Raw genomic sequence first — 23,685 nt, 5'->3', positions numbered from 1 at the left:
GGCCAGCAGGTTGTGGTTTTTGTGTCTTGACTTTTTCTTCCAGTTCTGCAGGGCAACTCACTCTAACAACTTGACCAGGTGTCAAAGAAATGTCTAACGCATTTGCAGCCCTTCTCATTGAGGTAATTGTACGACCAACTCCAGATGCTGTAAGAAGGCCTTTTCTGTTAGTTGAGCCATTGTTGTCAGACGGGTTTTGTTTACCTTTATTGTACAGTTCAGCTCTTTGACTACTGCTGTTGTTTTGTTTTACGGATCCTTTATTGCTCGTAGACACCACAACTTCCACAAACCTCGAGTGTTTTGACTTTTCCTCCTTCACATGTGGTGAGGATTTGTAAAAATTTCTTGAGTACTTTTCTTTTTTAATGCTCGCGAGTTCTTGTCGAACATGCTTTCTTCCATTCTCGAAAACCTTAATTTTCTTGTCAAGAACATTCTGTTCGACTGCGTTTCTCTTCTCCGCAAATTCAATAGACGTTCTTTGAGGAATAAAACGAAAAGTCTGCAGATTTGCCTTTGAAAACATTATTGTACAAAAACTTGAACACACTTTGATCCCACTATCAAAATATACAAGTTTAAACTGATTTGCAATATCGATTTAGTCTAATAAACTACCAAGGATTTAATTTCTTCCCAGGAGAATTCGTTAAACAAAAGAACTCCTTTAAGAAGGCTTACTAATCATTGAATTTTATAACAATAAGTTGGCATTATATTTAACGTACACACACACTGAGCTTCAGCATACAATATTCAGTTCATCATGAACTGCCATGGCATGATAATTATTTGATTTTTCTGTTTATATTATTACTAGATCGGACCAAAGAGCGTTTTATTTTAGCCTCATATCATTATTTTAGAAGCAGTTTGCAAGCATTCCCAAGAGAATAAAATAACGAAAAACGTGGCTGCCATGTTGGGTTATATAACATGAAAACTCTCTGTCCAGTTAAACCAATACGACAGCTATTAAAACCAGCTTTAAATTACTAATACCCCATTCACACCAAGGCTTAAACATGTTTTAAAGTGGTTTAACTAAACAGGTTTGGAAAACTATCTACGAACGCTGCACAATATTTGGTGAAATAATGCATGTAAACTATCCTTTGTCTTGCTGTGACAATATTTTAGAAAGTTTCATTATATTGTAGGTTTCCAGTTTCTCAATTTTTTTTCCTAATGAAAACATAGTTTAACTAAACACGTTTAGGTGTGGATGGGGTATAAAATTTACGACAAAGTATCATTATAAGCAAGTTTCGAATTCAAAAACAACTAATTTTTCTGCATCCATTCTTCCTGTAATACTAAAGCCTTTGTCTTTGTTTTTGTCCAAGCCTTGAGAAGGCGATGGCGTGCTGTTTGATACCGAATTCTTACAAGGCAAAATGACTGAATTCTGTCTGGTTCCTGAAATTTTTCTCACTGTCTCTCTGTACGCCAGAGTTTGCTCTCTCATGCACCTTAAGTAGCTTCTGAATCCCCTCGCGAAGTCTTGATTGAGTGTACCATATATTATGGGATGCGCAGCGCTTGTGGCGATTACAAGCAACACACAGAACTTCTTGGCTAACGAATGAGGGTGGCCAAATACGCTGACCAGCCAGGTCACGTGGTATGGAAGGGTACAAAGTGCGTTAACTGCTACGATGACTATTAACATTTTTATCACCTGAAAATCAAAAGAAAAACATTCTTAATTTTTTTCGGAGAAAAAAACTGAAAATCTGTACAAATTTTTTCGACACTGCTATTCATTTTTAAAAAACAAAGTATGGAAGCTTTTTAGAAAAATTGACTTCATAGATTTTTATAAACAGACTTTACCCCCAATTTTCTTTTCAGAGCCTGCATTTCTCTTGGTCAGCACTAAGGAACTGGCCAAGAGAAACGCAGACTCTGGGGACTGTTAATTCTAATTTTGCCTAAAATTGTCGGCGCATGCGTAGACAGTGTACCAGAATTTTCCAAGTTCCCCTAAAAGGAATCTCGAAAGAAATTAGAGGATTAATAGTTTGGTAAAACAATATTAGATAAACAGTGTTAATGGCTCTTATGCTGCAACTAACTTGGACCACAAGAGACTCTTGACAAACATTTACTCATAACATCACGTCATTTATATCAGACTTCCGATATCTGCCCGGGCTTAAGATAATCCTCTCGATATATAAGTATAACATGATATATATTTGAACTATTTTGCATTCTGTATCTCAGAAAACATTATAAAGTTTCTTCGCGCTTCCTTTGGATGTTCGAAAATCATTAGGTGAGTACAAAAGTAGCACAAGATCACTTGCAGATTTGTATCGCCCTGACGTCATTCGTTCAAAAAACTGACTTCCGGTTCTAAAAGCTTTTCTGTGACAATTTTCTTGCAATTTTCTCCTTACTAGTCAATTTTTTTGAGAAAAATTTTTTTTTGTTAAGTTAAATTTTGGAACCCATTTTACATGTAGCATTTTAGAAATTTTCCTAAGTATTTGGAACAGGAATTAAGTCACAACATAAGATCTCTAATAGATCATAATATGAGTGAGAAACGTACAGAAACAACGCTCTCAAATGGCTTCCTATCTTTACGTTTTCTGATTGGAAGTTACTCAATTTCGTGCCTCGTGATTGGCTAAGACTGGGAGCCAACTGGGAGTTGTGGTGTATAGTATCCAGAACTAAATTTTCATTTCTGAGGTCGGCATTATTGATATATATGTATATACATATATATGTTTAAAACAAATTTGAAGAGATTTTCTTGAAGGCATTCTGCTGTCATAACACTAAAATGGCTTCCCACTGATGTCTCATCCAATCACAATGTAGCACTCCCTATGACGTCCTCAGCACGATCTATCTTAGTATCGCTTTATTCAATCATTGGGAAAAAATCTAGTTACAAAATGATACAAATTATTTTTTAATTCTGAGAATTTGATATAGAATCAAACTCGCTGCGCTAAGAAAGGTTCCACTTCTGAAACCATTTTTAGCGTTTTACGATTTTAGGGATCCTGTGCGAAGATATTCACGAACAATTCGTTAAAAATCAGAAACAAATCAAAGGGGATGATATTCTCAATTTGAAGAGAATAAGTATAGATAAGTATCTTTTTCATTACCAACCAAAAAGGTTTTAATAAAGTTAAATTTAATAGTCTTTCAACTCTATCGTACTCTGCTTTTTATTGTAAAATCGATTTATACAACAATGCTTTGCACAATAATGTTTAGCGCGCGTCTTTTAAGCAAAAGGAGTGTAAATAATTTGTTTTTATTTACCTTTTTGTTTCTTCTTTCTCTCTGGACTAGACTCTGTATCAAAGCCGTATCTTCGGCATTAGTCGAGTTAAGTTTAATGCAAACATGAGTGTAAGAAGTCGTAATTATTGACATAGGAAGAAGGAATTGTAGAATGAATAGTAGAACAAAGTAGACTTGTTCAAAATTTAAACTTGGCCAAACGTCCGTACAAACAGGGTGTCCTCGTTGATCAATCACCGTAAGGGAGAAGTTTAATGGTAGAGTAATGAGAGCAGAGATGAACCATACTAGAACCATTACAATTTTCGTTTGGGTTATAGTCAAACGCTTCTTCAATGGATGCAAGACTGCTCGGTGTTGATCTAATGACATCACAACTAGCGTTGCAGACGAAGCAGTGATAAATAAATACGTCAACATTGGAATAATCTTACACAAAAAAGCCCCAAATGGCCAAATGTAAGAATTTTCTTGGTATGCGAGACGAAATGGTAAATTTACAGTCAACACAGCGATGTCGGCCGCAGCGAGGTTGCAAATCAAATAGTTGCTGACAGTCTGAAGCTTTCGACGTCTTAACACCATACGAAAGACCATAGCATTCCCAAAAACACCGATGACAAAAACAAGTGTGTAACAAATAAGCTTAACGACTTTAACTGGCAAAGTCTCAGTGTACTTCGTAGTCGCATTAACCATAAATCCGTTCAAAGACGAATTATAAGAACTGTTCCACATTTGTCCGTCCATTTTGATGTACTCGACTCTTCATTCACAGACTTTGTTGTACCGATGGACGCTTTTAAACGCCTCTAAGCAGGGAGTATTATTTAACGACATTTTCCCAGCCACTTAAAGCTCACTGCACTTGGCTGATAAATATTGATATGGGAGTTATTTAGCAGCCATCAATACAGAATTAACAGCCTCATAAATCACCTTTTAAGACTGAATAAGTTAAGCATCGTTAGGAGTCTTTTTGGTCTTTAACTTGAAGTGACGAGTTTTGTGTCCTAGACAATGAACTTGACTGAAAACTTTGAATACACCATATATTGTAGGACATGAAACTAGCTGTCATTCAACCGAGAAAGGTTTGATTTTTGAGTTGAAACGAGTTACAACGATGTAAATTGAGTGTCGACTTCGACACTTCTTGGGACTATTAATATATTAAAATGAACGTTATCTATATTTTTAAGTTTCCGTCATGTTTGATTTATAATTTTTATCGCTTATTTATCTTTAAAACTCGTAGCATGATTCTCATGGAATATTCTCTTTTAAGTTTACCGACAATTTGAATACAGTTTTTTTCTTCTGTTTACGCAAAAAAAAAACCCCCAAATGTTAAAGAATATTAAATGAAAGTTCGTCCAAAAAATTAGCCAAAATAACGTCCAATGAAATGATTAATTGAAATTATTGCATTAATTTTCTGTTGTGGGCGCAAAACGAAAGGATAAAAAGAGCTTCTAAAGGTCTTAGAAAGCAAAAAATAAAAATAAAATATTTCTTTCCCGTGAAAACCGCTGTCGGTCAATGTATTCCACCAGATAAACCTCAGAAGGACCTCAGGAACTAGTAAAGTTCTAGCCAATCAGAATACGGCAAAAACTATTAGCCAATCAGAGCGTACGAAAAAAATAGATAGCCAATCAGAATTGACAAATACCGGGGCAACCATTTTTCTGTGGTTTTGAATGTCATTTATTTTAGTTAGTTTGACATTTTTTAACTGTTGCTTTCAAGTCAAGAGTAACTTTATATCATTTATAATTATTGGTATGTAGTCATTATTGAGATATGTTAATATAAAATATAAAAATCAAAGTTGTAAAGTTCAAAATATTTTAATACTTCTAAAAATTAAGCATATTCTTTTGGATCTAGTTTAATTGGATCATTAATTGAAATGAATTTAAATTTTTTTTTAATTTAAAAAAATAGAAAAACTTAACTGGGCGATACGATGGGGTTTGAACCCACCAACAGAAATGTAAAACAAAAAATCGATTCAACTTTGCCATACCCCCGAGACATCCGCAGAGCTGAGGCGTCGTATGGACTTCGGACCTGACGGCGATTAAATCCTTCTGCCCTTGGGTGTACGAATTACGCAAGAAAATGTTCTAGCCGAAGCATCAGGGGAGAGACCAGCCGGCCCCCAGACCATATCGGCTAATCCCTTGCATCTCTGCCACGCACGGAATCGGTTGAAAACTTAATGTCAAAAAGTCTAGTCTATTTGGTGCATTGTTTTCATAGCTATTGTTATGCTGATTCACGTGGAACCCTGGTCCAGTGGAGAAAACTTTGGCTTCTAAATCATTATACGGAGTCAAGTCCGGTGAGGGAAGTTAGTACCTGGATAGGGTTACCCAAAACTTTTGTTTACTTTTATTAATTAATAAAAATTTTTTTGTAGCCTGAAAAGTAGCTACTATAATCGGTTTTAATTGAAAAATCGCTGAAAATAATGGGTGAGTGTTTCTTAAAACTGTTACAATATGCAGATGGAAAATGGTCTTGATTTAATCAAAAAACATTTACATGCAATTTTTAAAATACAGGTCGATAAAATACAAAATCAATAAAATACAGGTCCTTAAATTATTTCAAACCTCATTAGCCTTGCCGGACAGCAAAACGAATAGGACGGAACCTCGTGCCGTGCTTTCTATTGGCGGCGACAGCTCATGACTCCGGTTATCAACATGAGTTCTCAGTGTCGTTTCGTTTGGCGCCTTTGGCCTCGTTGTGCCTCATTATGACAGAAACTAGTCACTAATCTAGCCTTAATATGTTAATGAGTGCAATCTCCCAAAATAAAATCGACGAAAAAAGGCAGTAAATGAAAATGATAAGTCATGGCTCACACACTTAGACGATTTGTGCAGTTTTTTGGAAGATATATTGATAGCTTTTAGATTCGATACTCGATTAAACCGACCCATACTTAGACATTTCCTTTTTTGAAGAGTTATGACATGGCCTTAGAGCTCACAATGGCTGCTTCATGTTCTTAGTGGAGTCTATAATGTCACTTTTAATTTATCATTGTAACTGATTCCTAATAACTACACGATGCAAGGTAAAAAGTAAAAGAAATGGAGATATTTATCTGGTCTTTTGCCTCACGCTATCTAGATTCCGTCTTTATCTCTACAACACTCAAAATACTACTCTAGAAAATACAAAAATTGCAAAACGTCAAATATTGAGTCTTTCAGGCGCCGGAACGACTTTCATGCGTCGGAACGACTTTCATGCGTCGGAACGACTTTCATGCGTCGGAACGACTTTCATGCGCTTCACTTTGATCTTATAGTAACCTGAGTATCAGACGGGCCTTGGTACTTTGCCATGCGCAGTAAATGGATTTTTGGTTTAAATGTCAGTTTTTTGGAAAACATAAAAATAAAATTGCAAAAAAAAAAAGTTTTGAATCGATATAAAAAATATAATCTTGAATTTTATCAAAGCCCTGACCGTTTGGGTTTCCTGTGGTGTCCAACCATTGGTCCGCTGAATGGCGGGAAAATGTCCCACGTGATTATCTCCTGTGACATAACAATCGATGCAGTGTAGAGTTCAAAACTTTGAAAAATTTGTTGCGAAAAAATTGAAATTTCCACCTAAAAATTACACCAAAATATCTACCAAGGACAAAGAAAGCTAAATTTAGAGTTGAAATACTTATTATGTCATTTATTTCCAAGGTAAGTTGAAATTTCCATTGAAAACATTCGTCTTGAAGTGAGAGTGTAGTTAAAGTGTTTGTAATTCTTACTGAAATACTTGGATTTTGTTGTTATAGTTACAAATACGTTTGAAAACTGGTACTTTCGCTTTGCTTACAGCAATTTTTACTCTCAATACCGGTCTATTCTTTTCGTTTATAAAGCAGTTTACAGAGTTATTTTGTCAGATGTACTAGTTTTTTTTCTCGGATGCCTTGAATTTGTCTGACCTTCGTGAACCAAGCGTTATGCAAGCATACAACACGTGTAGAGTCAAACACAACTACTCATTTTAAAAGTAGATATTTCTTCCATTATTGAAAGGTAAAAGTCGTGCTTCCTACAACGAATACACATTTCAAAACGTTTGTACATGTTTTCATTATTTATGCAAATATTAGTTAACTTAAATAATGGAAACTTGGAAGTTTTCGTCCAAGTATGTAGTAAATCTGTAGCCGGTTACAATACAGTAAGTCTGGATAGAGGTTTCCACGGGATAAAACTATCCAGTGTATAGGATTTGCATAGCTTTTATCCAGTGGATAAGAATTAATCTTGGACAGTTGTACTAAGGGTGGATAGCGCTATCCAACGGATGGAATAATCCAATCCATTTAATAAATTTTATTGGAAAACAGCATTGATTTATTCACTGGATAAGGATTTATCCACCAGATAACGCTATCCAACCATCGTGCGACCGGGCCTAGGTGGATAGCACTATTCAATTTCCATGCAACTGGACCCTGATTGTCTTATCACATTGACTAGAAAAACCATGCCGGTAGCCTATGTTTCTCTCTCTGTTTTTGTGATGGGACTTGTGAAGGTTTTCACAATTTAGTACAGTTCGTGTATAATTGTGAGGCCAAACCCAGATGTCAATCAACTCTCAAATGTGCCGAACCTATAATTAATGAAAACATGTTACACCCACTAGCATGCCATGTGCAGTGATTAAAAAGTACACAGGGATTGGCAGGATGTAAAAGAAGTTTTAGGAGAAACCTGATACATAACAGAATGCTTCTTAACTTCTCTAGTGTTCTGGTATTTTATAACTACACATAGCATAGTAAGCAAGTTATTCAATTTCTTCCATAAAATACAAATTTGAGTAACTGTTATTTTGGCCAACAATGGAAAAATAGAAAGTGCGTGTGTTTGTGTGTTCTGTACTTTCATAAAACATGTGCACTCGGCCAATTAGAAAGCAAGATTGTTAATAGTTTTCTTTAATTATTACTTTATTATTACTTTTATTATTTGATGTAGGCCTTTGAGTATTTTGTTGCATCTCCTGCTAAGGCAGATCCTGTTCCTGATTCAAACACTGCTGATATAGAACACAACATTCAAGACCTACCAGCTGAAACTGAAGTAAGTGTTGTAATGAAAATTCCATAGTACATGTAGTTGGCCATTTTCCAGGGTTGTAGCTACAAGTACAGTTGGTCCGTTTTTAACCGCACCACTTTTTACCTTCAGAATCATTTCCTCCACTAAAATATTAATTACGCAAGTAAATAAAAAAACAGGACCAATTTTCTATAAAAAATATTAAAAAAACTGGACTACTGTCCAAGCACTGGCTATGGCCTTGTTTTCTACTATATATCAGAAGCATTTGTTCTGATTTTTGCTGCATGAATAGTAATGACCACTTTTCCACACATCAGTTAACACAAATCAATAGCACTCACAATCTGACTATCTTACATGTGCTCTCCCTATCAGATATTTTAGAGGACTGAAGTCAGACATGAACCAGAGTAATGAGGGAAGAGGTAGGCCAAGAAAGCAGCAGGAAGAATGTTTTACCTCAGGAGGAAGAAAAACTAGGTCATCAAAACATATTGTAGATCAAAACCAAGAACAGACAGGCTCTTCTGAAAGCTCCACTTCTGTTTTAGATAAAAAGGAAGATATTGTGTCTTTAGTAGGAACTAGAATGTCAGGTCAAGAAGTAATGCAGAACGATTTAACAAAAGGTTCTGGTGCCACAGGAGATAGGGGAAAAAGTAAAGAATCCATGGTTGAAACTAGACATAATACTAGACAATCAGGTAGAGTCGGCACAGACAAGCACCAGGAAAGGCCTAAGAGGCACGATCACAAGCAACAGAAAGCTTTGACTGAATATAATAAGTCAATTCCAAGTCAGTCCAAAACATCAACGTCAAAACTGAGACAGGAGTTAAGTAAAAAGAGGAGTGACTCTAGTTGTCATGGCAACAAGGGAGATAAAGGACAGACATCGGAGACGCAAGCTCCAAGGACGAGGTCAGATAGAAAAGGGAGTAAAAGTAAATACAAAGATGAGAAAACAGGGAATAAACGCTGTGAACAAGAAAAACAGGTTGCTGGAAAAGAAAGGGAAACTAGCAGAACAAGAAGAGGAAGATCTGCAAACATGCAGAAAAATACTGACCTTAGTGAGGGTATCGAAGAAAAAAAAACACAAAAGGAATTTTTAAAAGTAAGTCCTGGATCACAGATCTTCAAGAGGAGGTGCCAGTTCTTCACCGAGTTCTTTAGGACGAGATCTCAGGAGTTCAAAGAAGGACAAAAAATTGAGCACCTCAGTTGTTTCATCTCCAGATAAAACTACTATAAACACCAATGTCAAGACTCCTGAGCTGTCAAGATCTAAGAAAACCTCACCAAAGACACCACCAACAAGGTCTTTTTATGGTTCCCAGAGAGAAATTAGAAGAACTACTCGTAATAATGAAGGGTTAACAGCTTACAAAGGTGTTGTCAGATAGTAAGAGTAACGGTCACCAAGAATAGCCCAGTGCTGACGAGATCACACAACAGTTCACCAAAGACACCAGAACATTCCTATAAACAGGGGTTGCATACATGTAGAACACCGATATTGAAGAAGCAAGACATAGATTTGCCATCAGTCATCACAAGATGTGAAAAGTGATATCAAAATAAAGAGCCCAGCACTTTCAAAATCAAAAACAACTTCCAACCAAGATACCAGCTTTTAAAATCTTCAAATATTTCTCCAGGGAAATGTGTACTTAAAACCCCACCTAAAAGAGGAAAAGTGTCTAGTCCTGCAGTGCCATCTACGATTAGAAAAATTGAAAAGAAAATCACCACACCTTTGGTATCCAGATCGAGTTCACGATTGCCCATAATATCGGTATCACCCAGAAGGGGCCAGTCAGCAGAGAGGTTGCTAGGTAGATACAGTGACAAGTGTAGTAGAAGCAGTTCACCATCAAACAGCCCTGTCAGGAGGTTACGAAGTAGAGAACATGCAGATAGATATGAAGAAGGCTGTTCAGGGATAGGGGTAAGCAATGTTCAGACTTACAAAAAAACTTGAATTTTTTCGTACCCTGAAAACAATTGGAACTTAGCGTGTTAGGATTTGTGGAGGGAGGAAAACTGGAGAACCTGGAGAAAAAGTCGTGAATCAAGGCCTCATCACATGTGTTCCAAGGAATCGAACCTGAGACCCAAGAGGTGAGGAGCAAATGTACTACCCCTACACCACCCTTGATTGCCATTGTTTTATGATATGCTATTGTGATATGATTGTGGTTATTTAATGCTTATTTCAGTTTGCCAATAAGCTAATTAAAAGATGGTCGGCTCACTAAGGATATTTCTGTTATGGTATTTATGTAGGCAGGCAGTTCATCTCTAGAAGATAGTGAAGAGTTTGTTGTTCCCTCATGTTCAAGGCAGACAGTGAGTAAAGGCATTGCTATAAAAGGCATTATTTTTATATTACTGCCTTGCATGATAGATTTTTTTCTTGGCTAGCAATTGCAATTAAAACACTTTGGTATAAAATAACAGGTTTTTTATTCTCATATGAATGAATATTTAATAAGTATGGGCTAGGGAACTATAGTCCCTGACTTTTGCTAGTGTCATTAATTTTTTTATACCAAGCACCAGCCTCCCCCAGTATTTAGGGTGCTCCACTGTCCTTGGTAAGGTCCATGCTTAGCTTTGTTCTCCAACAGCAAGCCCCATGGACACATGCAAATTTCTAAACATTAAATAGATGCATGTTGCTAAAACAAAAATGATTGTCCGTCATAGCTTGGGTGTCCTTCATATCTGGGAGTCCATGTCTGTCGAGTGTCTGTTGTCCATAATTGCTGGGTTTCTCTTGATGTCATTTCCTGTCTCATGTGGAATGTACATCAGCCGAATCACAAGTTTTCAATTCTTTCTGATTGACAGCACATTTTGCAAGATTTTTGCAAGATTTTTATCAGCTGATTGAAACCCAGCAATTGGGAGGTGTCTGTATCAAGCGGGTGTCTGTATCAAGTGGGTGTCTGCATCAAGTGGGTGTCTGCATCAAGTGGGAATCTATCAAGTGGGTGTCTGTATCAAGTGATATCAAGTGGGTGTCTGTATCAAGTGAGGTTAAGCTGTATATTTGTTTCTTCCAGATGTCTCCTTTGACTGAAGACAATGACAATGGTGATGATTCATCAGCATCAGAGTATGATGTCAATGATGATGAAGGATGTATTACTGACACCATGAAGGCAGAAGAGAACAAAATACATCAACAGACTGTCAAAAAAGAGAACAAAGAAAAAATAGAGGTTAGTTCAAGCAGTACTCTATTCCTTGCTTTACTCTACCAAACCATTGATTAAAATTTTAAATTTGTGTAAAGTCTCTCTTTTGTTGGCTGGACAACCACTCTTCATGAAAAATAATGAGAATGAAGGATAAGATAAAACCTAAAAAGCAGGGGTGGATCCAGGGTTTGGACATGAGTAGTTTACTCTGAATTTATACCCAACCCACCATACCCCTATTAGTTATAAACTGCCTAAAAGGATACATCTACCATAGCATGCTGTCTGCAGTCAAGATCCTTGTACAGATTTATCTCAGTTGAAGAATCTAGCACATCAAAGGACATCATGTGAAAAAAATGACATCAAAAGTATTAGTATGTAAAAGTACAATGCAAAATATATGCTATTAAAGGAAAAGTGGCATTGCAGCAAATTGAATACTTTATGAAAAATAGAGAACATACAGTCACAATATCAGTGTACTAGAATTTACATGTACTAGCAAATTATACAAAATGAATACATTACCTTATTTAGATTGAGGTGTTCCACTATAGATGAATTCATTGCTGAGTTCAGTTGAGAATATGTAAAGACCATTCAAGCTTAATTAAAACCCAGTGAACAATATTATAGATTTCAGAAAAGAATAAGTTTTTAAAAATTCCACCTTGTTCCTGTACTGTTCCCCATCAGTTTAAGGATTAAAAATCAGATAATTATTAATCCAGATGGAACATAACTCACAAGTACTCTAAGAACACTGGAGTGGTGGTCCAAAAAATATTATATAAAATATTACTGTAAGATATTCTCCATTCTCATTCGTGTAGGATTTAAAGTAGCAAATAAATCTATTATTTCCTCAAGATCTAAGTCCATGTCTCTGTGGGAATGCATCAGTGCCAGTCCATTCATTCTGTCTTGAGCCATAGTATTTCTTAAGTAGTTCTTAAGATTACGGAGGGTTGAAATGGACCTTTCACAAGAAGCAGATGACATAGGGATAGTTATAAGGATTTGAAGTATGGTATGTATATTAGCATAAGCAACATTGTCAATGTGCTCAAGTGTCCCTTCTAAACTATCAGGGATTTCCTCTCCTAGATCATCTTTCCTCATCCACATTCTCTCCCACAGAATAAGTTCTGCTTGTAAACCTGCATAATTAGGTATATCCTGCCTATAATGTTCACAAAAGGCTAATACATTATCCTTCCAAACAATACCAGTGGCCAGCATAATTGATGGAATAACTGAAAGTGCTCTGTAGCAAACAAACACATCATCTTGAAATCTGTTGTTCAGTTGTTGGACTATATGGTCTAGAAAAACTACAGTTAAATTTGTCCTATAATATTCTTCAGGGTTTTGGGCTGCAGCATTGGCTCTGTGAACTTGTCTCTGAGCTACTCTAGGCATGGTTGGTTGAACTGAAACTTGACCTGCTAAAGTGACAGCTTCCTGGTAGAGTGCATTGTGCCTGGCATCAATGTCAGTTCTCATCTCTGTTAAGACTGACTTTAAAAGTGCAAGTTCATCCTTTGCCTTGAGAAGATCCATTGCTTTCTTTTGTAATTTGACAGTGAGAGGTCGGGTTAAATCTAACATGTGTCTAACAATAACAATAGCAACAATAAATGAAAAAGTTATTGCATTCAGTAAGGTCTGTGCATCATTTCTACTAGGTCGATTCCAGTCCCCAGTTCCAAGATCATTGTTGTTCATTGATATGTCTTCAAGCGTAGCAACAACAGGACGAAGAAGTTCTACAACTCTGTCCATTCCTTCTATTCTTTCGATCCATCTTGTTTGGCATACATTTATCAGAACAGTATGGTTAGCTTGAGGCATTATCTCTTTAACCTTCATGACCAAATACTGCTGTCTCTTTGGTGAATTGTTAAAAAAATCAGAAATTCTTTTAACAGTATCCATCATGTTTCTAACAAGTGGTTGTTGGCATGTGTCAGCAACACACAAATTCAGCCTGTGGTTCATACAGTGAACATAAATTGCTTTGTCAAATTCATTTCTTATAAGTGTTGAAACTCCATTCAAGCAACCTGCCATATTTCCTGCCCCATCATAACACTGGCCTCTGCAGTCGTCCATAGAAAGTCCTAATTCTGCTACTGCTGTAAGTATTTTATCTTTGATGGCAGCTCCAGTTGTTCCCTCATCACAAAGAGAAAACCCAATAAATTCTTCTCTAATTATATTTCTTGAATCAAGAAATGAAAGATTTTCTTTGTTAGAAATGTCTGCAGCTTCATCTGCCATAACAGAGAAAAACTTACTGTCTCTGATTTCCTTTGACAAACTAGTTAAAATGTAAGAACCTACTGTTTCTATCATCTGATTCTGGATGGTTTTAGAAATGTAAGTTGCATTTCTGGGTGCAGTTTCCAGGTGATTCTGCAGTATTTGATCACCACTCTGCACTCGAAATTCTAGCAGAGCCTGAAAGTTTCCTGATAGACTAGCATTTGTTGGGTCATCATCGCGTTGACCCCGGAGAGCTATGTTGTTTCGCCCACAGAAAATTATCGTTTCAAACAAAGACTTAAGGACCGTCCTATTTCTATCGATTTGCTGTTGAATAATATTATTCAACTGCTGATCTACTGGGACCGCTTGCTGCCTCATTGTTTTCAAAAAGTTATCCATGGCAATTACAGCAAAATTGTGCATCTCACATTTACCGCTGGCGTGTTTTGTAAGTCTCGAAGCCGCTGAAGTCCAACATGTGAGTGGGGACTTCAACAACTTGTCTAATTTATGAGCATTTCTACCAGATTCTACTCCAAACAAAACGCAGGGAAAACAAAATGCTCCATCGAGATATTTAGAGTATGCAAGCCAGGGATATCTTCTAAGCCATTCAAAGACAAACTTACGAGGCTTTCTATTTTCTATTGACAGTGGGAAATCAAAAATCTCACCTGGTTTCCACACACTCTCAATGAACCCCAGCTTATCTTGTGGTGATGAAGAGCCAATTTCTTTAAAATTCAAGCCAATGTCGAAAGGAGAACAGTCCTCCCTCCTGCAAATCGGGTCGCCACGCATTGTAGAATATTCCTTCGTTCAAAGCAAGTCTATGACTCTAATCATAAGAACGAAAGAGACCCAACGGGGGTAGGTCTAGCTTTTTATAGTTTTGCTGGTAGTTTATGAGGTAGTTTGCAAAGTAGATAGCCAATCAGAAAAGGGTTTGAGTGGTTTCCAAAACAATCAATGTGTTTCCAGCCAATCAGAGAATTCTTTGAGTAGTTTACGATCGTCACACCGGCCTAGCTCTACAACTACGCACGCTCACCCCCTGAGGTTCTATTTGACAAAGGCTGTTTTCCGATCGTTTTCCGATAGCATTCCGATGCGTACCGACGGAGATATCCGAAACCCGAAAATTTTTGCGGGAATCGGTAATAAATCGGCAGAAATGACGAGATTACTCATTTTTGTTTGACTTTTCCTTAATAATTAACTGAAAAACAACCAAGTGAGTTGTTTCTAGAAGTTTCTAGAATAATGTAATACACATATTTTGACATTATTTAGAAAGAAATGTGTAGCTTTGAAAAAAATTGAGTAGTTTACGGAAATCACGTAAACTACCCTGGATCCACCCTTGAAAAGGATGCTTTGGGATCACATTCTGGGTAACAGCCACCTTCCTTGGAAATCATTCTTGATCTGCCACTGGATAAGGAGTGAAAGAGTTGGGAAATGAAGAGTTTTTAACTGTTTTTTCTTGGCTTTTCCCTCTTGTAGTGCATGGATGAATGGGCCGCAATGCAAGAGGGCCAGAAGTTTGCCAGACTTCAGCACTTGCTTAACAAGTCAAACATTTACTGCCAGTTCTTGTTAAAACGAATGGAAGAACAACGAGAAAATGAGGAAAAGAAACAGAAAAGAATGGCAAAGAGACAAGAAAATAAGGAAATCAAAGAGGCTACTAAACCACAACAGGTTACTAAGAAAAAAACAAAACAGCAAAACCTTAAAATTCAAGTCTTATTGATACCTTGAAACAATCTCTGAGGGCACAGCTAACTCACAAATAGAATTGTAAATTAGATTGTGAATTTTTGTGGGGGAAGGAAAGCTGTCAAACCCAACGAAAAATATTCAATCCAAGAGAGAAACCCAACGAACTCTAGGTCCATGTGATACCGACACGAGTGAAAAACGTCTGTGCAAGTATAAACCTTCATAACTTAGAGACGCATCACTCAAATTAAGAAATACTTTACCAATCAACTATTTACTTTATGCAGAACCAGTACTGAATGTATTGTCAAAGGGTTCATTTGCAATTTAAAGGGAAGCAAATTTCTCAGAAGTTTTTACTTCCTGTGCTAAACTGTATGCATATCTTACAGGTTCAAAGAAGATCTGCCAGAAGAAAAGAAAACGATCAGTCAGATAGTCAAGGATCTACTGATAATGATCAACCAGAACCTACTTTGAAAACAAAGAAAGGAAGAAAGCGAAAAGCAGAACAGAGCACCAGCAAGTTATCAGATTACATTACAGAAGAGGTAAAACACTGAAAACATGTGATAATAGTCTTTAAATCTATAATATACAATGTTGATGATGATGATGGTGGTGGTGGTGGTGGTGGTGATGATGATGATGATGATAATAGCATTTATTTTAACATGATGGAATTACAGTTACAAACTGATGTGGTTGTGTGCCTAATAATTAACCCTTTATAAAATACCCAAACCAATTTCCCTTGATGCTCGTCCTTAAGTTAAATATAAAACACCTTAATTAATATAATTTAACATATCAGACCCAAAGTAAACCCAATTTCCCTGATACCCGTCCCTATCCATTGAATATAAAACCTGATGAAGATGATGATGATGATTAGTATTATTATTATTATATTCTTTACATTCCCTCCTCCCCAAAAAAACACACAGACACACACACTCCTTATTCACCATCACTAAAACATTTAAGATTTTATTTTTATTATCTCTTTTATTTTTTAGGCAATTGTAAAAAGACAGAAAATGAACGAAAGCAAGAGCCCACCAAGGACTCCTCTCAGTAATCGCAGCCCAGAACAGTGTGTCCCTAATACACCCAAAAGTGCCTCTCCCAAGGTGAGTTGTACGCACCCTCCGCTTGTGGGGATTGTATTGGAAATGTAATGCTTTATGTTGTTTCTAGGACAAGGTCTGCAGAACATCCTGAAATTTTGGGGAGGGGGAGGGGGGTTAAGATTGGAAGATATAAGAGACTTGTATGCAAAAGGGATGGGGGATGGGGGCTAAAATCTCTCTCAGAGGTGCCTGAAGATACATGTTCAAATATGATGACTTTTGTAAAAGTCAATTAGACCTTTAAAATAGCTATTTTGTTTTATAACAGAAAGAAAAAGCAGTTACTGTTGAAGGTGATGTTCATACATCTCAACCAAGTTTACTAACAGGAGGAGTGATGAGAGGATATCAGATTGAAGGCTTAGAATGGCTTAAGGTACAGTACATTTAAGCCACATCCACATTTTGCATTTTGGGAATGATCCGTTTTCATCTCACTGAAAACTGTTTTCAGCATTGAAAACTTTAATTTTTGTTGTACCCTTTTGTGTGCAACAAAGAGAGGGGATGTGTAAATAGGTCTGTAATGGTGAACTTTTCTTTGAATTTTTCAGGTGTTATATGAAAATGGTGTGAATGGTATTCTAGCAGATGAAATGGGTCTTGGCAAGACAGTGCAGTGTATTGGCTTGATTGCACATTTAATAGAAATGGGTGTCAAAGGACCCTTTCTTGTCGCTGCACCCCTTTCTACTCTACCTAACTGGGTGTCTGAATTCCACCGCTTCACTCCTAAAGTAAGTTTCCTCCCTCCAAAAAAATCATTTTCTAAATTCCAATTCAATCATAGAACAGGCTTGTTAGCCACTGGCTATAAGTGCTTCCCACATAAAAAAAAATTTCCTTTACATGCATGTTCTAACAAAGTGTACAATTTCCAGATTCCAGTGATTCTTTACCATGGAAGTATAGAGGAACGAACTATATTACGAAGAAAAATAGACAAACTGGTTACTGTTGGTCCATATGTATCCCAGCCAGTGATAGTCACGTCTTACGAGATATGTATGAATGACCAGAAACACCTTTACAATTACCAATGGAAACACATGATAGTAGACGAGGGACATCGCATTAAGAACTTAAACTGTAGGCTTATAAGGTAATTGTTCCTGGACATATAAAATTGGGTTTGGAGGGTAGGTCATGTAGCTCCAGAAAATAATATTATTAATACCCAGTCACCTCTTGGAAATTCCAATCCCCCTCTGAGGGGGAGGTATGAATATTTTCTGGAATTACACAATATACACTCTCCTCAGCCTCAAATCTTTTAATGTGTGATAAGCAGAGTCCAGTATTTCAACCTTGGGCCCCAGAGGTGAGAGGCAAGTCTTCTTCTGCTACATACCTCTTGATTCCCAAGCTAGTAATTCAAATCAATGGTATGACATCTTGTATTAGCGTCCAACCATTTTCAGAGTCTTTGTGTTTATATGTATATATATTATTGATGGTATATAGGGAGCTGAAGACATATGACAGTGCTAACAGACTTCTATTAACTGGTACGCCACTACAGAACAACCTGCAGGAATTATGGTCCTTACTCAACTTTCTTCTCCCAGATATATTTGATGACCTTAGCAGGTTAGTTACCAACATCATCATTTATAGAGCTAAATAGGCCATGTGCATAATGCCTCTATTAACTATGATTACCAGAATCCCTTGCACACTCTTTTGTTCAGTTAACCAGCACCAATTGTCTTACTTTTGTCTTGAGGAATTACAAACTTTTTTTTACAAACTTGAATAAGTAAAGTGAAGTAAATAATGCAAGCTTCAACAGTACAAACAGTATGCATGCAGTTTTTCCTCCCTTATTTTGGTCTGTTTGTCTTGCTTTATTCTCTAGTTTCCAGAGGTTATTTGACTTCAGTGCTATTGGTGACGAGGAAAGTAAAGAAAGGATTCTGGCACAAGAGAGAGAACATCAAGTGTTGAAAACACTACATTCTGTAAGCAAACTAGTCATGAAATATCTTATGCAGTATCTGCCAGACTTCACTAGTTTGATAAATTCACACATAGCAAAAAAACAGCAAGGTCGCTGCTTTTACAATTTTTTAAATTCAACTGGGAATGATGTCAAAACTATAAGCTTTTTATTTTTGTTTCACCGTATCTCCATTCGAAATCTTGTCGAACTGGAGTAAAGCTACTTGGAGATTCACTAAACCTCATTCACAAAATTTTGGTCACACTTAGTATTTTGTTCTTTGGCCCCAAAAGAGCATATTTACAAACTATTGAGCTTAAGAATGAATAGATCTCCTTATAACAAAAAGTCTCTTTTTCTGCTCTATCTTAAATTCATCCTTTTCCGCTTTAAATTCTCATTTTTGTAACGTTTTCATCTATTTTTCAGCATCTATTCTATTTTCATTTTTCATTCATTTTTCCCATATTTTATCCTATCCCATTTCTTTTATTTTTTCTCATTCACTTGTCTATATTTTTCCCACTTTCATTTTCTTTTATTATTCTCATTTATTTTCACTCATTCCACTTTTCTGAACTTTTCTAAATTATTATGATTTCCATCTCAAATTTATCCCATTTCTCTTAGTTCATTATTTTTTAAATTTAATTCAGTATAACGAGTGTTCATTGTTTCCAATTGTTTCCAGATTTTAACCCCATTTCTGCTGAGGAGACTTAAATCAGATGTAGAATTATCTCTACCTCCAAAGAAAGAGCTGTTAGTATATGCACCACTGACAAAAAAGCAGACTACGTTTTACAAGGCAGCCTTGGATAAAACTATTGAGAATATTGTTGGACCACAAAAGGTGAGGCATTCCTGACTTAATCAGACATAATTTTGAAAAAAAAAATTCTCTACATATTATGTCATAGAGAGAATAAGAGAAAAATATCATATGCCCTTGGCGGGAATCGAACTCATGTCTTCGGTATTCTAGTCCAATGTGTTAACCACTACACTACAAGGACCAACCACATTGGTAACGCAGCTGGAATATGAAATGTAGGGTACTCGTGAGGATCCCAGAGCGATATTTTTTCTCTATAGGTAAGTTAAACACTGTAAATATGTACGCAAAGGATAGACATAGTATAGTAGTGATAAATTATGCGTTTGGTGTGTGTAATGAAATAGAGAGAATAAGAGAAAAATATCAAAAATATCTTATTCTCTCCATTTCATTACACACACCGAACACATAATTTATTACTACTATACATATTATGCCAGTTGAGTTTGTTTGATGTGTTTTTATCACCACTTCTATCAAGGTTTTCTTCTACATACTCACGTTTTTCTCCCTCTGTAAAAATCAGCCTGTGAGATTTTGTATGTTGTAAATATTGAACAAAGTAGGATCATTATAAAAAAAAGCCCCTTAATGGTTTTAAAATCTACACCTTTGAACTAAATAGTGGTTGAGAGTCCACATTGTAACAATACATGCCCCCTACACTAACCTTGATTCCTGAGACTTTTTTTCTACTTCGCAGAACAAAAAAGAAGAAATCATAGAGATTAATTCTGCTGGTAGACCAGTAAGGAAGAAGAGACTGAATATTAATTATAAAGTCTTTGATGCACAAGACTTTGAGGAGCTGGCCAATACACTGACAGAAATGAAAACTACAAGGTGAGATATAACAATAAAATGGAATATTTGCTATCGCTTCGCATCTCATTCTCTTGAATATTATTTTTTTCAGGGCACACCACAATTGTAGCTTGATTTTTTCTCAACCATATAAGATTTACTCTTTGCTATTTATGTACACCACCATAACTTTGCTCAGGAAATCTTCCTTGACCCACTCAAAGAGACTAATAAAGCATTGTTTTTCAATCCTGTATAGAGAACCTGAAATGCGCACAACAAACCAACAACAACATGATTCAGTAGTATCTATACCATTAAGAAATATCCTGATGTTACTGCGCAAGTGCTGTAACCATCCCTACCTGCTGGAATACCCCCTGGATCCAGCCACACAGCAGTTTAAGATCGATGAAGAGCTAGTCAGCTGCTCTGGAAAAATGAAGATATTGGATCAATTATTAGCAGGATTACGTGCTAAAGGTCATAAGGTAAGGCCTGGGTGGGGAACATGGTTTGGCTGAGTGGATGGGTGAATAAGTGTTGAAGTAGGTGAGGAATGTTGCCATACTCTGTACGCGTGACTTTCACAACATGGCTAATCCCAAGGAAGAATAGTGTGATAAAGTTGATTCGTATGTCAGGCATCGTATGTTTATCTGGTTCAAATGAGTATGCATTATCCGGATTTTTCGTAATAGGAGGGGGTGCACCCTTTGCTTACAAACTCAAACACCTATAATGCAGTAGATATCAGCTTACCATTTAACGTGATGATCTTGATTGTTTGTCCAGGTTCTAATATTCTCACAAATGACCAAGATGTTAGATATTTTAGAGGACTTCTGTTATTTACGGAAATACAACTATTGTCGACTGGATGGTGCTATGTCTGTACAGGATAGACGTGAACAGGTATTATTATTATTATTATTATTATTATTATTGTTATTATTATTATTATTATTATTATTACATGGTAAAGATGGTGATGACAATGTCGGAGATGATGATGATGAAAAGCATGATAGTGATGATGATGCATGATGATGATGATATTAATGATGATGATGATACTTATTTTAATGTTGGGCATCTCCTTTCAGATGAAAGCCTTCACTACAGATTCCAATGTGTTTCTGTTTCTACTGAGTACACGTGCTGGAGGCCTGGGGCTGAATCTGTCTGCAGCTGATACCGTAATCATCTATGACAGCGATTGGGTAAGATAAAAGCTTGTTGTAAATAACTAGCACAATGGCTTTAATTATGGTAATGCTGACGCTGAGATGGTGGTGATGATGTTGGTGATTGTAAATGCTGATGACAATGTTGACGCAGTGGTGGTAATAATAAAGATGGTAATGACCACAATGGTGATGATGGTGTTGTTAATGATTGTAATGATGATGGTATATAGCGGTGATGACAATGGTGATGATTGTGATGATGATGACAATGTTGACGCAGTGGTGGTAATAATAAAGATGGTAATGACCACAATGGTGATGATAGTGATGTTAATGATTGTAATGATGATGGTATATAGCGGTGATGACAATGGTGATGATTGTGATGATGATGACAATGTTGACGCAGTGGTGGTAATAATAAAGATGGTGATGACCACAATGATGATGACAATGGTGATTGTGATGATAATGATGATATTGACGCAGTGGTGGTGGTGATAAGATGTTAAGTGATGCTAAAGATGGTGCACAAGTGCACAAGCACAATGGTGATGATGATGATGCTTAATGATCATGTCCTTTATAATGATGATTTTGATGCTTGATTAATATAACGATTAACGATCATGGTGATGCTAACAATAGCAATTCATATTGTCCTAGAATCCCCAAGCTGACTTACAAGCTCAAGATCGTTGCCATCGCATTGGACAAACAAAACCTATCATTGTATACAGACTAGTCACTGCAAACACTGTCGACCAGAAGATGGTTGAAAGAGCTTCCAGCAAGAGAAGGCTAGAGAAATTAGTTATTCACAAAGGTAAACCCATCAATGGTCATAAGTTATTATTATTATTATCATCATCATCAATATCATTATTATCATTGGTAATATTATTTTTATTTTTATCATTATTATTATTGATATTATTATTATTATCATTATCATTACTATCATTATTATCATTATTATTATTATCATCATTATTATTATTATAAAGAATGTTAATGCCATATGTGACTTGTGGCGCTGTAAAAATGAATTATTATGATTGTCATTAATAGTATTATTATTATTATTATTATTAAGACTAATAGCTAATAATTATTGTCGACTCTAGATCTTGTCACTGAGTTCAAATTTGTTTCCTCAAAGAATACTAAAGGAATCTAACAAAGCCCTTTCATATTTCAGGAAAATTCAAAGGAAAGTTAGACGATAATGTACTAAGTGCCGAAGAACTAAGAGATCTATTAGAAGCTGCAAGTCACGACCAAGTGATCGCTAACGATGGATTATTACTGAGCAAAAAGCAGCTCAGCGCACTACTGGACAGAAGCGACCTTATTGCTCAGCACAACGAGAAAAATAGGACTGTACCTGATGTGGATAGCACTGATAGTGCTCTATTTAAAGTGATTGACAGCTCATCCTAACGCATAGCATTAAATGCCCGTTTACGCTAGTTGCTCGTGAGATCGCGATTGCAGAAGTAGTTTCTGTTTTAACTTCACTGTAACCTCACGTCGCGTGTTGAAACTAGCGGCCACTTTACCTCTTTACCTTGGGCGTAATGTTTGGCCTATTTCGGACCACGTGTCATTCCCTTTAGTATCATGTCTTTGTTTGGATGCAAATGAAACGAAGAATATCTTTCTCAAAGGAATGATATGTGGTCTGAAATGCGCAAACTAAACGCCCAAGTTTTAGAGATCTATTGCCCAAAAGTTGCATCAAAAGTCGCCCGTCTGAACAGTCCTTACCAGATATTAATCCTTCGTTGTTTTTAAATGCAGCAGGCAATATATATATATATTGTAGATAAGAGAGCGCTTGTAGATAATATTAAAACATCCAATCTTGTAACTACTACATGATTTAATAGTCAAAAAAGGGTAAGGCAATACCATAAATGCAAGCATGCGTATTACAAAGTAGGTTTTCTCCAAATAATAAGAAATATTTTTTGTCAGTTGCATTTGTACTTGCGCAAATTCATGTTCACTTGTTCCAAATTCAAGAAAATGTGGCGTTTCACACAGAACTTTGCTTGTACTTAATCTGTCTTTGCTTGTATTCGTCTTTGTTGTACTTTGAGTTCTTAGATTAAATGTTAACAGTGGAACTTTTGTTGTTGCGTGTATGGGAAAAGATTGCTTTTGGGTTTCCTGTGGCGTAG

General features: G+C 36.4%; 3 protein-coding genes across 6 annotated transcripts; 1 reads left to right on the top strand and 2 right to left on the bottom strand.

Moving 5' to 3' along the window:
* Window positions 1–621: 621 nt before the first annotated feature.
* LOC116302344 (neuropeptide Y receptor type 2) lies at window positions 622–4,421 on the bottom strand. Its single transcript, XM_031711625.2, has 2 exons — window positions 3,295–4,421; window positions 622–1,684 (listed from the first exon to the last, which is right to left on the bottom strand). The coding sequence occupies exons 1-2, from the start codon at window positions 4,024–4,026 to the stop codon at window positions 1,259–1,261; spliced, it is 1,158 nt and encodes a 385-aa protein (XP_031567485.2). The 5' UTR covers window positions 4,027–4,421; the 3' UTR covers window positions 622–1,258.
* Window positions 4,422–6,863: 2,442 nt separating this feature from the next.
* LOC116302298 (lymphoid-specific helicase) lies at window positions 6,864–23,631 on the top strand. Of its 2 annotated transcripts, none has more exons than XM_089037789.1 (18): window positions 6,864–6,998; window positions 8,298–8,402; window positions 11,456–11,614; window positions 15,374–15,571; window positions 15,985–16,143; window positions 16,612–16,725; window positions 16,994–17,101; window positions 17,280–17,462; window positions 17,607–17,827; window positions 18,190–18,315; window positions 18,584–18,686; window positions 19,359–19,520; window positions 20,209–20,348; window positions 20,569–20,800; window positions 21,105–21,224; window positions 21,416–21,532; window positions 22,166–22,325; window positions 22,701–23,631. In XM_089037789.1, exons 1-18 carry the CDS (start codon window positions 6,981–6,983, stop codon window positions 22,940–22,942), a joined length of 2,667 nt encoding a protein of 888 aa, XP_088893915.1. In that variant the 5' UTR covers window positions 6,864–6,980; the 3' UTR covers window positions 22,943–23,631. The 2 variants fall into 2 exon arrangements, with proteins under 2 accessions (XP_088893915.1, XP_088893916.1); XM_089037790.1 differs by lacking the exon at window positions 6,864–6,998 and adding an exon at window positions 7,186–7,343.
* LOC148906524 (52 kDa repressor of the inhibitor of the protein kinase-like) lies at window positions 11,770–15,225 on the bottom strand. Of its 3 annotated transcripts, none has more exons than XM_089037792.1 (3): window positions 14,542–15,225; window positions 12,125–13,872; window positions 11,770–11,921 (listed from the first exon to the last, which is right to left on the bottom strand). In XM_089037792.1, the coding sequence occupies exons 1-2, from the start codon at window positions 14,666–14,668 to the stop codon at window positions 12,395–12,397; spliced, it is 1,605 nt and encodes a 534-aa protein (XP_088893918.1). In that variant the 5' UTR covers window positions 14,669–15,225; the 3' UTR covers window positions 11,770–11,921; window positions 12,125–12,394. The 3 variants fall into 3 exon arrangements, with proteins under 3 accessions (XP_088893918.1, XP_088893919.1, XP_088893917.1); XM_089037793.1 differs by having other exon boundaries at window positions 12,125–13,774; window positions 14,542–14,682; XM_089037791.1 differs by having other exon boundaries at window positions 12,125–15,225.
* Window positions 23,632–23,685: the final 54 nt, after the last annotated feature.

The sequence above is a fragment of the Actinia tenebrosa genome, unplaced genomic scaffold (genome assembly GCF_029948245.1).
Source record: "Actinia tenebrosa isolate PJP-AT-01 unplaced genomic scaffold, QUT_ActTen_1.0 PGA_scaffold5__44_contigs__length_20552954, whole genome shotgun sequence".
Classification (NCBI taxonomy): Eukaryota; Metazoa; Cnidaria; class Anthozoa; order Actiniaria; family Actiniidae; genus Actinia; species Actinia tenebrosa.
Note: the sequence above shows the minus strand (reverse complement) of the source record. Positions and strands in the feature narration are given on the sequence as shown.